The sequence below is a fragment of the Giraffa tippelskirchi genome, chromosome 5 (genome assembly GCF_054371585.1).
Source record: "Giraffa tippelskirchi isolate mGirTip1 chromosome 5, T2T-mGirTip1v1.2.pri, whole genome shotgun sequence".
Lineage (NCBI taxonomy): Eukaryota > Metazoa > Chordata > Mammalia > Artiodactyla > Giraffidae > Giraffa > Giraffa tippelskirchi.
The window spans coordinates 24,244,014-24,259,946 of NC_137279.1; the positions used below are offsets into that span (position 1 = coordinate 24,244,014).

General features: G+C 36.7%; 1 protein-coding gene across 12 annotated transcripts in view; it reads right to left on the reverse strand.

Annotated features, from left to right (window-relative positions):
• Window positions 1-15,933, reverse strand: part of RABGAP1L (RAB GTPase activating protein 1 like) — a 652,518-nt gene that overhangs the window by 447,414 nt on the left and 189,171 nt on the right. For all 12 annotated transcript variants that reach the window (XM_081493701.1, XM_081493699.1, XM_081493697.1 and 9 more), the window contains exons 12-13: window positions 8,939-9,032; window positions 4,022-4,172 (exon numbers count right to left, since the gene is read on the reverse strand). In XM_081493701.1, coding sequence (XP_081349827.1) covers window positions 4,022-4,172; window positions 8,939-9,032 — 245 coding nt within the window. The remainder of the gene's footprint in view (window positions 1-4,021; window positions 4,173-8,938; window positions 9,033-15,933) is intronic.

Consider the following 15,933-nt stretch of genomic DNA (forward strand, 5'->3'; position numbering starts at 1 on the left):
TCGAGTCTTTCTTATTAATAAACTCATATTTCAGTGGATGAAGAGGAGCCGCAACAAGCCATTTTAAAAAAATATTTCCCACCATTCCATGGAGATAGTCATGTAACAGAATCCTGGTCAAGGAAATTAAGTGGACGTTGTTGTTTGGGGGTTTAAGGAAAAGCTCTTTATAAGGGTGACACCCGTGGTCCAGATATGCCAAAGAGAGTTCTAGATTCAAGGAAAGTTCAGGCTCATGGAAGGTAACCTTTAAACACTTGGAATTTCCCAAATGACAGAGGCATCTTTGTCATTCACGGTGGGACCCGCCAATCACCTCTTACAATTTATGCTTACATTTTGGGTGACTCAAGGAAGGACCATAGACAGTTCATTCTAAGAAGAGGACTAAGCATGGGAGCTGGCCAAGCCAGAAAGACCAACCATGAAATTAGAGGATAGGGTTGATGAGCCAGGTGATTTCAATCCAATCTCAGTGGAGAGAAGAAGACTAAAGACTTAGTTCAACCAAATGGTTGGCAATGATTCAATCAATCATTCATATATGATTAGATTAACTATATATATAAAGAAACCCCAATAAAAATTCTGGACACCAAAGCTTGCTGAAATGCCTGGGTTGGTGATACATACTACTACAGATTGATGCTGGGAAGGTAAGGTGTCCCTGAGGAAAATGTAAGCTTCCTTGGAACCCTCGCAGTTCCAGATTCTGCCCAAAGTATCTCTTCCTTTGGCTGACTCTAATTTATATCTGATGTATATCTTTTTGCTATTAAAAAAAAAACACCTTGTAATCATAAGTATAACACTTTGCTACATGCCTAGGGGAGTCTATGGGGACCCCCAAATTTGTAGCCAACTAGTATGAAGTGAGAATGGCACTGGGGATCCCCAATGCCATTTTTTGTAGTTGATTTCAGAAATCTTGGGCAGAACTTCACAGTCTGGAGGACTATTCCTTTAACCTCAAGTTTGGGTGCTTTTGTCTTTCCTTTTCTCTTTACTGGACACAACATGATGTAGAGAAGTCATTTGGGACAACAAGGTGACAAGCATAGACCAAGTATTTCAGACAGAGTTCAATCAGGGACACAGAACCTGTTCTAAACATTTCAAAATGGATTAATGCAAGGACTTAGGTTCTTAAACACTGGAAGAACCAACAGATTGGGAACATCACTGCTAGCTTTTAGGCCTGCCACAACTACAGTCCAAAGAATCAGGAGGTTGCCACTGCTAATCAAGGTAGGAAACTGTAGGAAAAAGGGACAGAGAATGAAGGCGGGTGATTCATAAGGAAATGTCCAGAGCAGATGAAAATCTGACAAGCGGCAAAGGCCAGGCATCTGCCTACTACTGCCAAAGAAAAACAATATGGCTTTTTCCTCCCTCCAGTCTTCACAGGCAGAAAGTAAACCACTATCAGAATTCCAGAGTGAAAGGAGTCTGGGAATATTTTATTCAATGAAAACATTTATGCCATTCTGTCTCTTGGATCTTTTTCCTGAAAACTGTATATTCAAAACTACCATGTTGTTTAGTATATGTGTATAAGCATATGCTTAGTAAAGCTTTTATCACACATAAAAACATATACTATATGATCAGGAGTTTATAAACAATATTGTGGCAGGCTATTTTCATTTTTCTCCCAAAGTTGAAATCTTAAAAGGTATGAATTAACAGCCTCTTAGCAGAGAAAGGAATATGACAGTAGCTGCTACCCCATAAACAGTCATTAAAAGTATACAATTTCTTACTCATAGGAAAAAGTGATTTGATGCCAAGAGTTATGGTCTCTGGACATTTTTGCTCACATGGTATCATTAATAAAAATGTCTTAGCATAAACTTCCAATATATGTATATTTATTATTTATGTTTATTATTCCAAGTGCTACTGTACTAATAAAAATACTATAAAGCATAGAAACAGACTATAAAAAAGATTTTTTGAAATGAAAAATGTTTGCTTTACAAAAATACTATTCAATATAAAATATGGGTCATTTAACTTTTCATTTTCAGTAATTTTTCTATGAAGATAAACTTTACATGACATAATATTCACCAAAGTGTACAATTCACTGGTTTTTAGTATATTCACAATGTTGAGAAACCATCACCTCTAATGCCAGAATATTTCCATCACCCCGAAACGTAACCCCAAACCTGTTAGCAGTCACTCCCAATTCCTCCCTCCTCCATCCCCTGACAAACAGTAGTCTATTTTTTGTCTCTATAGACATATCTATTCTGAACATTTCATATGGACAGAATCATACACTATGACTACTTATCTTTTAATATGTTTGTCAAGCAGTTTATGAAATGACAGTTTGAAAACTTCCCCAAATCAGTTTTTTGATTCATGGTTTTAATCATGATCATATCTGGAAAACACTAACAGAGCAGAGGCACATCATTTGTTTCAGTCCCACCCATCGACCATTTTGTTGAAATATGGCTAGGCAATTACTCATTTTCTCAAAGTATTCTTAATAAACCAGAAGGCAGTGAATTTTTATGTTTCTAACAATCAGTCTCAAATTTCCTGCAACTAACTTGCACAAGATTCAAATGTTCTTCAAATTTATGATTCCAGATTTCAAAGAAAGAAAATGGTAAGAGTTTTTGAATAACACAGACATGCAGTTTTCAATCAGAAAAATCACAGTGATGTTTAAATTGCCAAATGTTTCAAACATCCTTTCCTATAACATGAATTTATTTCCCAAAGTAGTTGCTTTGTCATCCATTATCATAATATTAGTTTTTGACTGAAGGAAAAGAGTAGTGTTTCTCTTTTTTAATATCTTGATATGTAGCATCCTGTGACATCAATCTTTGTAAACCATTCATCTATCCTATGAAGATTAGAACTAGATAACCTGTAAATCCACCTAACCTAACACATGCAAACTGCAAGAAAACTGAATATTCTAAAAGTGAATACATGAGTGTGAGCATCACTGTTATTTCATTCCAAAGTGTGCAAGTCCCTTCTTCCCCCACCTCACTCCTGAACCACAAGGGATAAGTGGCCATTAGCCCCAAGGACTTAGTAAGGTACCACAGCACAGCAAATATGAGTATAGCTTAACATCATTTTGTATTTGCAATTTAAAATTGCAAATGGAACTTTAGATATCTCTGCCCCCAACATCAATGGATTATCCTGCACATCCCACTACAGAAAATACTAATTACAAATGGTATAAAGGGGTGTTTAATATACGAATTGAGCAGTGACTGAATATACTAGGAACTCAGAAAATATCTGTGGAAGGATTGGAGGCAAAGAGGTAAGGGAGGGGATAAGGAATTAGAGGGGCTTAAGAATTTTAAAAGCTGATGTAGCCTGAGGAGTAAAGTCTCACTGAACAAAAAAATTCCTTTATGAATAGAGATTTTCTTTAAAAAAAAAAAGTTATCATTATTTTAAAATCCATGATTTAGAGTAGATTAAGAAATTGTGAGGTTAAGACCTAAGAAGAAAACCTAGGAGCCAGGATTACCCATGTTCTAAAATCAGTTTTTTGGACATAAGCAGAGGAATTTACATTGGAACCAGAGGCTCCTGACAGGATAAGGATCTGGGAAACTATCCACATCATCTACATGTAAGGTTACATAAGCACAGACAGTCATAATTTCAAGTTAATTTGACTTTACAATTATACTAGAGTACAATTACACTGTGTACAACTGTATACACATCTCACACAATAAGAAAGGCTAATTGAAAGTACATGAAATATAAGTATATTCCAACTTAGTAAATAGTTATATCACTAAAATGAAAAAAATGAAAGTCAAGGCATTAAGTGTTCATAGATGACTACAGTCCATTGTTTATCACTATTCAACTAGTGTTCAGAACAAAAGGCAGACATATTCACCCAACGATGCAGTATAGCTTTTCAAAAAGTTCAAAGCATTTACGACTCATTGGAGCTATGAAAACAGGATTTAATTAATATACTGTCACATGAGAGTAACATGAAAAGAGCTCCTACCTTTGTGATAAGAAGTCGGTACCTATCCAGCATCACCTGGTTGTCATGGCAGCCTGCTAATAATTGCCATACCTCTGCCCTCAATGCTTCAGGAATACCACTCTTCACCAGAGTGGATAGCCCCTTTGGTCGTGCACCAAGGTTATTGTGCCTGAGAAAATAAGAAAATAAACCATTCATACTCCCTTCACCACTACTGACCTGCTGCTGTTATGGAAAATACATTAGTGAGTTTATATTTTTAAAACAGTGTAAGACTGAATCAGGAGGAAAAATGGCAGGGAGCGGCATGAAATAATAATAGTAGTGTTGAAGTTTAGTAACATCTTCAACTTTTTTTCTTGATTGCATCTTCCTTATTAGTGAACCACGTTATCCCATACACAAGGAAAGTTTTTCCTTCCTCTCATTTACTTTTTAACCATTCTATGAACTTACTCATAATAATGAATGCTGCTGCTAAGTCGCTTCAGTCGTGTCCGACTCTGTGCGACCCCATAGACGGTAACCAACCAGGCTCCGCCGTCCCTGGGATTCTCCAGGCAAGAACACTGGAGTGGGTTGCCATTTCCTTCTCTAATCAATATGTTAACTGTATATTCCCAGGCAGCATTTCAAGGCATAAAAGAGCCATTTGAATCCCCTGAGATGAGTGTATGGTGTGTGCGGCAAGGGCTGGGGGCTAGGGATGCTGAGAGTGGATCAGAAAAGAGGCCTATTACACTTTGACTATACCTCTAAATCATTATCCAAAGTGCTCACGAAAGGAAGAACCTAGCCCTTTCCTACAAACCTCATATGACCTATCCAACTCCCCAGCCACATACACTCAGCAGCTTCACCCATTTCCAAGGGTGCTTAGAACCTGAACAAAGACAAATGCAAAGTTGTGAAGCCAGTGATCACACAGCAGGTATACGACTCTGGTAATCTGCCCAAATGAACTGAAACTGAATTGTAGTTCCCAGCTTATGCCTAGCTTGGACCTGGAGCTATGTTCCACACCTTTTTGTTCAGACTTTATCTCTACTTTTATTTGCTGCTCACCTTTAACCTCGTTAAGAGTTGATCCTTAAGGTAACCATCCAAACTTTAAAGATGTACTGTGGTTTGGTCTAACATCCCAGGTTTTGGCTTCAGGTTTTGAACCTGTGAAGTCATAGAAACCATATGTCTATTTTCTAAAATTGGCCTCCTGCCTACTTTACCTACTTCTCTATCTTTACACTCTTCCAAATGCAACCCAGACCTCAGTTTTGGCATGTCCTTCATTTGAAAATATGTTCCAAGCTTTCCCCATACTCTCATAACCCGACTATCTCGGAAAAACTGTAACAACTTCGTAACTCGAAAGTTCAAGTAAACTCATCCCATTAATATCTTTAATAAACCATCAAATTTATGACCATTCTGCCTTCTTTCAGCCTCTTAAGGGAAAACTTTTATATTGTTGAGTTAGAGAACCTAAGCTGACGATACTGACAGGCTTGAAGCAAAACAGAGTAAAAAGAGGTAGAGCTTACACAATTTAACATGCCATGGAACCATTAAAGAACCTAATTATGCTGCTAAGTGAAAAACAGCAGGTTTCAAAATAGCATATATGGTATTATTTTAAATACACATTCTCTCTCTCACACTCTCTCCTTAACACATACTATTCTGAAACCTGCTTTGGACATGCATAGGGAAAGAATATGGAAGAATGAAGACCAAAATATCTATGCAATGGAATTAAGAGAAAGTATTCCTTTTATTTTTGTATACTGTTTGAAATATTTACAATGATCTTGAATCCTTTTATAATCATACACACACAAAAAAAGTCATTTCAAGTCTTTAAATTTCTCCAGTGGACTTCAATTAAAAAATAAATTAATTTGGAAAAACACCATAGCCAAATATGCTCCACAAAATACTTCAAGTAGAGGCTTCTTTGGTGACTCAGTGGTAAAAAATCTGCCTATCAATGCAGGATACAGGGGTTAGATCCCTGGTCTGGGAAGGTCTCACATGCCACTGAGCAACTAAGCCCACGTGCCACAATTATTGAGCCTGTGCTCTAGAGGCCGTGCCCCATAACAAAAGAGGTTACCACAATAAGAAGTCTGCACACCATAACTGGAGAGCAGCTCCTGCTCACGGCAACTAGAGAAAAGCCGTTGCAGCAATGAGACCTAGCACAGCCCCCATAAAAAAAAAAAAAAAAAAAAAAAGAATTCAAAAAAAAGAGTTGATTTAAAAAAATATGTCAAGTAGAAAGGTTATTAACTATTCCTAAGGAGACTTACACTTGAGTAAACTACATGACACATGGGTTTCCTTCCAGCTGCCTATTCTTCACTCTCCAACTGTATTTAAATTAGCAAAGGAATGGTGCACCAAAGAGAGCCAGGAGCAGTTTCATAAAAGCATCTTGTTTGTAATTTTATTATTTGATTCTGATCACTGATGCAATGGACATGAACTTGGGAAAAATTCAGGAGATGGTGAGGGACAGGGAGGCCTGGCATGCTGCAGTCCATGGGGTTGCAAAGAGTCGGACACGGCTGGGCAACTGAACAACAGCAGCAACAACATACTTTTGCATAGGAAAAACATATATGATTTGAGGGCTAGGTGAGTTTCTGAACTCTTAGTATAAAATAAAACTAACTAAAAACAACAGTGTGCCAAGGGCTAAGCTCATTTCTCATGAAATTAAATGCAAAGATTTCTGAATTTATAATGAATAATATAAGAGTAATTCAAAGTAATTGAATATACTACATGTTAAACATACTACATGTACTACACGGTTATACAAGAACCGTGAACTTTCAGATGTTCAAGCTGGTTTTAGAAAAGGAAGACCAGAAACCAGAGATCAAACTGCCAACATGCGTTGGATCACCGGAAAAGCAAAAGAGTTCCAGAAAAACATCTATTTCTGCTTTATTGACTATGCCAAAGCCTTTGACTGTGTGGCACAATAAACTGTGGAAAATTCTGAAAGCGATGGGAATACCAGACCGCCTGACCTGCCTTTTGAGAAACTTGTATGCAGGTCAGGAAGCAACAGTTAGAACTGGACATGAACAACAGACTGGTTCCAAATAGGAAAAGGAGTACATCAAGGCTATATATTGTTACCCTGCTTATTTAACTTATATGCAGAGTACATCATGAGAAATGCTGAGCTGGAGGAAGCACAAGGTAGAATCAAGATTGCCAGGAGAAATATCAATAACCTCAGATATGCAGATGACACCACCCTTATGGAAGAAAGTGAAGAAGAACTAGAGAGCCTCTTGATGAAAGTGAGAGAGAAGAGTGAAGAAGCTGGCTTAAAGCTCAACATTCAGAAAACTAAGATCATGGCATCCGGTCCCATCATTTCATGGCAAATAGATGGGGAACAGTGGAAACAGTGGCTGACTTTATTTTTGGGGGCTCCAAAACCACTGCAGATGGTGATTTCAGCCATGAAATTAAAAGACGCTTACTCCTTGGAAGGAAAGTTATGACCAACCTAGACAGCATATTTAAAAGCAGAGACATTACTTTGTCAACAAAGATCTGTCTAGTCAAGGTTGTGGTTTTTCCAGTGGTCATGTATGGATGTCAGAGTTGGACAGTGAAGAAAGCTAAGTGCCGAAGAATTGATGCTTTTGAACTGTGTTGTTGGAGAAGATTCTTTAGAGTCCCTTGGAATGAAAGGAGATCCAACCAGTCCATCCTAAAGGAGATCAGTCCTGAGTGTTCATTGGAAGGACTGATGTTGAAGCTGACACTCCAATACTTTGGCCACCTGACGCGAAGAGTTGACTCACTGGAAAAGACCCTGATGCTGGGAAAGATTGAGGGTGGGAGGAGAAGGGGACGGCAGAGGATGAGATGGTTGGATGGCATCACCGACTCGATGGACATGAGTTTGGGTAAACTCTGGGAGTTGGTGATGGACAGGGAGGCCTGGCGTGCTGTGGTTCATTGGGTCGCAGAGTCGGACACAACTGAGTGACTGAACTGAACTGAGGAGACTGGAAAGAGTATCAATTTTTTGAGTCTATTCTCTCTCTTACTAAACCTTCTACATGCATCCATAATAATGAATCCATAAATCTATGTACATTATAGAAATGGCAGCCTGTCCAACTGGTTTAAAAGTCCTGCCTTTGGAGCCAGACTGCCTAGATTCAAACCCTGGCTCTGTCATTGACTTGCAGCATGATCATGCTTCTAACTGCAACTCCATCACTTAACAAGTCCCATCTCTTCCTGCCCGTTCATCAGCTTCCCTTGCAATTGTGTCCTCTTCCTCTGGCATAATCAAATTTTTTCTCTCTGCAAGTCACGTCCAGCAACACACAATGTACATGCTATACTGATCATCCTAATTTCTAGAATTTCTCAAATTATCTCTCAACGCACATTCACTTACTAATATGTCCTTATTTCTTATCACCGCTTTATAGCAAAACTTCTCTCAAGAGTTATCTATCTATACCTGATGATTACCTCTCCTCTTAGATAAAGTCCAACCAGGCTTTCATTCCTCCCTCTCTATGGATAGTTTCTTGTGTGAGTCACCAGAACATTCAAACTGCTGGACCCAATGAAATTCTCAGGCTTCCTCCAACCTGATCTTTCAGCAGCTGAGCACTTCCTTCTTGATAGACTTGCTCACTTGTGTTTACCTTGACTCTCCTCCGACCCTAATGGTTGTGCTTTCTGGGACTCCTTTGCACGATCTTCCCTACTCATCTTTCCAACTGCCGAACACTGGAGTTGTTGAGGGCTCAGCACATAGATGACTATCTATATTTACTCCCTAAGTTATCTCAATAGAAAGATACATAAACATACAGTTTTTAATTAATACAACAGATTAACAATCATGTAAATATAAAATTTTTAATAAGAAAAATAAATTTTTACCATCTTCCTAGCAATTCTCCCCAAGAATACAGGATCTTCTCAGGACAATCCTTAGACACATCACCTGTTCCACTTGAGAGTTCATTATCACTCTCTGCAGAAGAAACACAAAAACAACAAACATTATATCATATAGTACTTTCTATATTTATGTGTTATAAAACAAGCATGACTGTTTCTAATAAAACAAATACTTCTGCTTATATTACACCACTGCAAAAATAACAGTATTAACTTCAATAATATATTTTATTTCAGTGCCAAAATAAATATTTTCAAAGCACAAAGTTTTTATTAAAATTCTTGTCCACAGTTTACATGGTATGAAACTGAAAATACCTATAAATAAATATCTTTACCCAAAGGAAGTAAAATTTAAAAGCTAATGGTAACATGGTTAGAAATTCCTATTTAGTGTTTTATTCATCAGTTTAGTATTCTCAAATATTGTGTGTGTGTGTATTCAGTCACTCAGTCGTGTCCTACTCTTTGAGACCCTATGGACTGAGGGCCACCAGGCTCCGCTGTCCGTGGGATTCTACAGACAAGCATACTAGAGTGGGTTGCCATTTCCTGCTCCAGGATATCTTTCTCAACCCAGGGATCAAATCCCCATCTCCGGTGTCTCTTACATTACAGGCAGATTCTTTACCACTGCACCACCTGGGAAGTTCTTTTTTTTTATTAAAATCATTTACACATTTTATATTATAGTCATTAATATTAATATTTGATGAGAAATAAATACTAAAGAATCAGACATATATATCAATATATAACACTGAAAAACATTTATATTATGATACAAATACACAACCAGAAATCTAAAAAAAATATTTAAAAGATATACTGAAAAGTACAAGATATTTTTTACTGTCCGTGGGATTCTACAGAAAAGTATATTAGAGTGGGTTGCCATTTCCTGCTCCAGGGGATCTTTCTCAACCCAGGGATCGAATCCATGTCTTCAGTGTCTCCCAGAGATGAAACTTTCATCTTTTAAAATGGCAACTTCATAAAACATTGCAAAATGTCAAATAATAGTTTTAGAAAGAATAAGACAGCTTGTGTTATAGTTTACAATCAGTAGTGAAAATAAGTTAACTCTATAAACCTTTTGAACGGTAACAGACTTGGTAGAGAAAGGAAATGTAATGGGCACAATTCACCTACATTATAACAAAGCTTTTGACACAGTGCTACCTAAGAAAAGGCTGGAGAAGTACTGATTCAATGATAAAATAGGCTAGATAAAAATCTGTCTGGCTGATAGCAAGTACCAAGGTTTCACCAATGCTGTTACAATATAATAGGAATTGCCATTAAGTGAATCTCACAGGAGATCTGTGTTAAAACAATATTGCTTAGCATGTGACAAATCCAGTGATCCAAGAAGAAACTCGTTCACACCAGTGGATATATTCAACACCAAAAATTAATGTGATAAATGAAGATTTATTTGGTGAGGTTTAAAAGATGTGCTTATATCTACCTGAAAAGATTTTATCACATATTTAGCAAAATATAAACAAACTGTATACACACACACAAACAAATGCTTCATCATTTTCAGGACAACATCAGATAAACAAGAATGATGATGGACATTTTATTCTAAAAGCAAGTATTATTCTAGCTATCGGGCATGAAGGTTAAGAGGCTATATGCTAACATCACTGCTCTAGAAATTACCTCACGCAGAAGTGAGAGGTTTTGTTTCTTTTAAAGCTAAAGCAAATGAAGTATTACTAAATATTGGAGGAATAAAGTCCAGTCTTATGGACTCTGAGGGAGAAGGTGAGGGTGGGACGTTCTGGGAGAATAGCATTGAAACATGTATATTGTCATATGTGAAACAGAACACCATTCCATGTTCGATGCATGAGACAAGGGCTCAGGGCCGGGGCAATGGGATGACCCAGAGGGTTGGGATGGGGAGGGAGGTGGGTGGGGGGTCCAGGAAGGGGAACACATGTAAACCCATGGCTGATTCGTGTCAATGTATGGCAAAAACTATTACAATATTGTAAAGTAATTAGCCCCCAACTAAAATAAATAAATTTATAAAATAAAAAAAAATTAAAAAAAATAAAATAAAATAGCCTAACATGAAAAACTATGCCTTATAATCCTTATAATTTTTTAACTAAAAAAAGGCACTTCTGAGAGTAATATGAATATGAATAAAGGAAATCTCATTTAAAATGAAGTCAGGAAACCCTGAAGGGGCAATTCTCACACATCTATCATTCGTGGCAGCTTACAGGCACTAACAGGAAGGAAGATTTCCTCCCCACCCAGCAAGGACAAGCTGCTAGCCACCTGCAGTCAGTGAAGAACCCCAGCAGCCCTCCCCAATTTCTTCCTTTTCTCTATGAAAGCAAGCCCCTCTCCTCCATTCTCCAGATATGCCTATCATTTACTGTTGTTTGCTTGTCCCAAATTGCAATTCTCTCCTATTACAAAACAAATTTATTCTGCTGATAAAATAACTGGCTGGTTTTGTTTAACATCAGCAGTGAAAAGGGACACTATTAAAAATTACACTAGAAAACAGGTTAAACTTACACTATCTCAGGCAAACAGACTTCTGGTCACCCTTCTTACTAATTAGTACCAAACATAAGTATTTATAAGTTGATATTCAATTAAGCAGGGTCCAAGATGATCACACATTATACTCTAAGTTGACACACAGTAAATAATAATACACCAAAATGCCAAATTATTTGATGAAGTTGTACATGCTAAGTTGGGAGATCAAAATCTAAGAACACAATAAAAGAAACAAGGAAACAAACACTGATGGACATACTTAATCATGAATATGAAAAAACTCAAAAGGTTCTACTGATATTGAGAATCTTTTGGACTCTTATTGTTCTTGCTGGGAAAGGAATCCCTAAGCATGAAACAAAACCAAGATGCTTTAAGAGAGAATAAAAAATATGACTACCTATAAATTTAAAACTTCCATGAAGGTACAGTATATATTTAAAAAAACTATATTTACAGTATATATTTAGCAAAAAAAATTCTAACATATGACAGGACTATTTTATGTAACATACCAAAATAAAGAGCAGTCCAACAGAAAATTGGGCCAAGGACAGGAACATAGTACAGGGAAAAATACATAAAATACAACTAGTCAAAAAAGAAACCCCATCTCATTAATAATTTTTCAATGCAAATTAAAACAATGAACCATATTCATCAATTAGACTGGCAGACAGTATAAATAATAATAATATCTGGTGTTGATAAAACAGGCAACAGGAAGGTTGATACCTAAACAAGCAATCTTTAATTTATTAAGATTCTAAGATGAATATACCATTTGGTCTAGTAACTTCACTTCTAGAAATTTATGATCCAGAAACAGATATACCAAAAAAATATGTTAAAGGATTTTCATTATATCATTGTTTGTGAAAATAAGAAACTGAAAACTATCAGGAATCTATCAATAGGAGTTTTATTAACTAAATTATGGTCTATCCAGTCAATACTATCCAGCAGTTTAAAAGAATTGGTGAACCTTTATATGCTAACATGAAAATCATCCAAAATATACTGTGATGGAAAGAAATAAAAGAGTAATTTTAAGTATGGTTTTATTTTAGTAAATATTATTCCTTATATGATTACAAAGATATTTAAAAATAGCTGTAAGAATATACACCAAAATTACGTTTCAATTTAACAGCAATTACGTTTCAATAACTAATAGAATCTTATCACATAGTAGGCACTCAATAAATATTTAGGGAATGTATCTTTCAGTTCTAAGTTTTATATTTCTGTAATACTTTTATCTTTTAAAATAAGTTATGTGGGACTTCCCTGGTAGTCCAATGGCTAAAGCTCTGGGCTCCCAATGCAGGGGACCCAGGCTCGCTCCCTGGTCAGGGAACTAGATCCCACATGCCTCAACTAAGACCCAGGGCAACCAAATAAATAAATAAATAAATATTAAAATAAATAAATAAATAAATAAATAAATAAATAAATAAAATAAGTTATGTATAACTATAAAAAGCACAGGGAAAGGATTTTAATCTTTTAAATGACCCCTGTGCTATATGAAACAAAAACCTATTTTATTATTACCAACCCCTACTGCTATGTCATAAAACCATGAATGATAGCAACAATATCTTGTCTTCTTGACACTCTCCCAAGTTACTGTCCACCAAAAAAGGAAATCAGAACTGTAAGCAACTATGTTAGCAATGGAGAACTCCAAGGAGAAGGAAAGAAAATGGGCACACTGAAGTAAAACCAAACCGCTGATGAACAATTAAGACAGAAACAACAGAAGATCGGGAGCCAAATATTTGGATGAAAAGTAAGATTTAGCCAAGTAAGTTAGGGGGCTTCCGCAGCAGCTCAGTGGGTAAAGAATCCACATTCAATGCAAGAGACCCAGGAAATGTGGGTTTGATCTCTGGGTTGGGAAGATCCCCTGGAGAAGGAAATGGCAACCCACTCCAGTATTCTTGTCTGGGCAATCCCATGGACAGAGGAGCCTGGTTGGCTATCGTCCAAAGGGTCACAAAAAGTCGGACATGACTGACTGAATAAACAAACAAACAAAATAGACTCCTACAATAATATCTTTAAGACTTCCGTGAAAACATGCCTGTTGACTCCCTGGTGGTTCAGTGGTTTAGGAATTTGCCTGCCAATGCAAGGAACGTGGGTTCAATCCCTGCTCAAGATTCCACATGCGGTGGGGCAATTAAGCACACGCACTACCAACTACTGAACGCTGCCTGCCCTGGAACCCAACAAGAGAAGCCACCACAATAAGGAGCCCGTGCACTGCAACTAGAAAGCAGCCCTCACTCACTGCGACTAGTGAAAGCCTACGTGCAGCAATGAAGATCCAGTGCAGTCAAAAATAATAAATTTTTTAAAAACCATGCCTGTTTACATTATTTAGTCATATATTTAATATCTGTAACATTCATGTCCTTCTCTTGAAGTCCAAGCTCTGCCAGGGCTGTGATTGTATCTTATTTGCCTTCATATAGTAAACTGCAGCACATAACACTGGACTGTGGAATGAATGGAAGGATTACTTTGTTGCTGCTTTATTTTGAGAATACTGTTCATACATATAAGGCAATTGGGAAGGAAAACCCTGGAGCAAGAAAGATGAGAAATCAGGCAAATTTTCTGTAAAGACATGAAACTGCCCAGGTTTCGGAGTACTGATTGAGGAGGAGGACAATTCCTATTTTGACTGCAGGGGAGGCTTTGGAGAAATATGACAATGTTAAGAGAGTTAGTTGAGGGAATTTGTAGGTAACAGTTTCATCTTCCTCTATAAAGCTTAACTTTAGGAGAGGTCTCTGACAGACTCTGCTTAACCTACACACCAGGATTTGGCAGAGACTTTTCTTAATATGCATAATTTCACTTCCTTATGAACATTTTTCTCATCGATTTCAATTTCCCTGCAGTTACTGACGTCCTTTAGAAAGCAGGACCATGAAGAGCATTTCAGATGTCACTGGATTCATACTGTAGGACTACTACTTTCTTTAAACATCAGTGAAATGGAAATATCAATCAGGTAGCATGGTAAAAATTAAATAAAAATGTATTTGAGGTACACAGGGTGCCTGCCACACAACAGCACTCAAGTGTCAGCTATCATTTTTATTCTTATTGTTATTGAGCCCTTAGCTGCCTACTTTCAAAGCACTTAAAAGTAACTTAAAAAGGATTCCAGGTTTGTTCTGTTTTAGCCGCTGATTTCTAGTATGCAGAGAGCAGAAATCAATTGTACAATGCCAAAAGAAGTTATAATAGATGTAAATGTTTAGATCAAACAAAATAAATATGTATGATGCTGCAATCAAAATAATTTAGCTTCTTAACTTTAGCACCACTCCCTGCTTTGAAAAAGAATTGTGTTTCTATTAGTGATGTTTTTCATCCTAATCATAAAAGGAAATTTTCAGAACTAGTATCAACAAAAATCATAAAAGGGAAAAAAGTACAGACACAGATATACAAAATACTTTTTTCAAATAAAATTAAAAATAAATAACAAAATTAGGGACAAATAAGCACAAAAATCTCATTTTCTTTTCTACTAAAGAATTACTCATAAAATAAAAAGCTGAAAAGTAAGCACAGATAAAATGTGACTACTGAGGGTTTTCAGATATTTTTCCCCTTAATTTTAGTCTTTCTTAGTAAGTAATAAATATTTGTTGAAAGAAATACAGGCGATCACAGGTTGCTAAAAATATTCTTCTAAACACACTGGGGAGAAAAAAACAAAAAACTTTAGTAACTGTGCAAAATGTGTAGAAACAGGTCTGTACAATGACATCTGCCAACCTGGAGTGGTAAAAAAGTGATTCATTTTGATTGCGTGCTGCCTGCTAAGTCACTTCAGTCATGTCCGACTCTTTGAGACCCTAAGGATTGTAGTCCCCCAGGCTCTTCTGTCCATGGGATTCTCCAGGCAAGAATACTGGAGTGGGTCGCCATTTCCTACTCCAAGGGATATTTCTAACCCAGGGATCAAACCCACGTCTCTTTTGTCTTCTGCACTGGCATCTGGATTCTATACCACTAGTGCCACTTTGATTAAATAGTTGTAAAGAATGTCATTTTGATGGCCAAAACCTACAGCCACATTTTAATGACTTTGAATATAATATAATCTTTCACTTTTCACATCACACAATCAGAATATACTTGTTTTACAAAGAAGCTTATGTGCAAGTGTGAATCATTAATGTAAAACAAAATATATTCCTTAGTTTCTGAAATGTTCTAACATTTCCCACTGTCCAAGCAAGTTGATTTACGATAGAGAAAAGATTCAAGTAGAAACCACAAATTGCTTGCTTCTTTCCAACTAAATTATCATCACTGTCATTTTGAATCTAATTACAAGTTTAAAATTCATAATCCCTGTAGTTCCTAAGCTTAAGTGATTAATAAAAATGTATCATTAATTGCTGAAA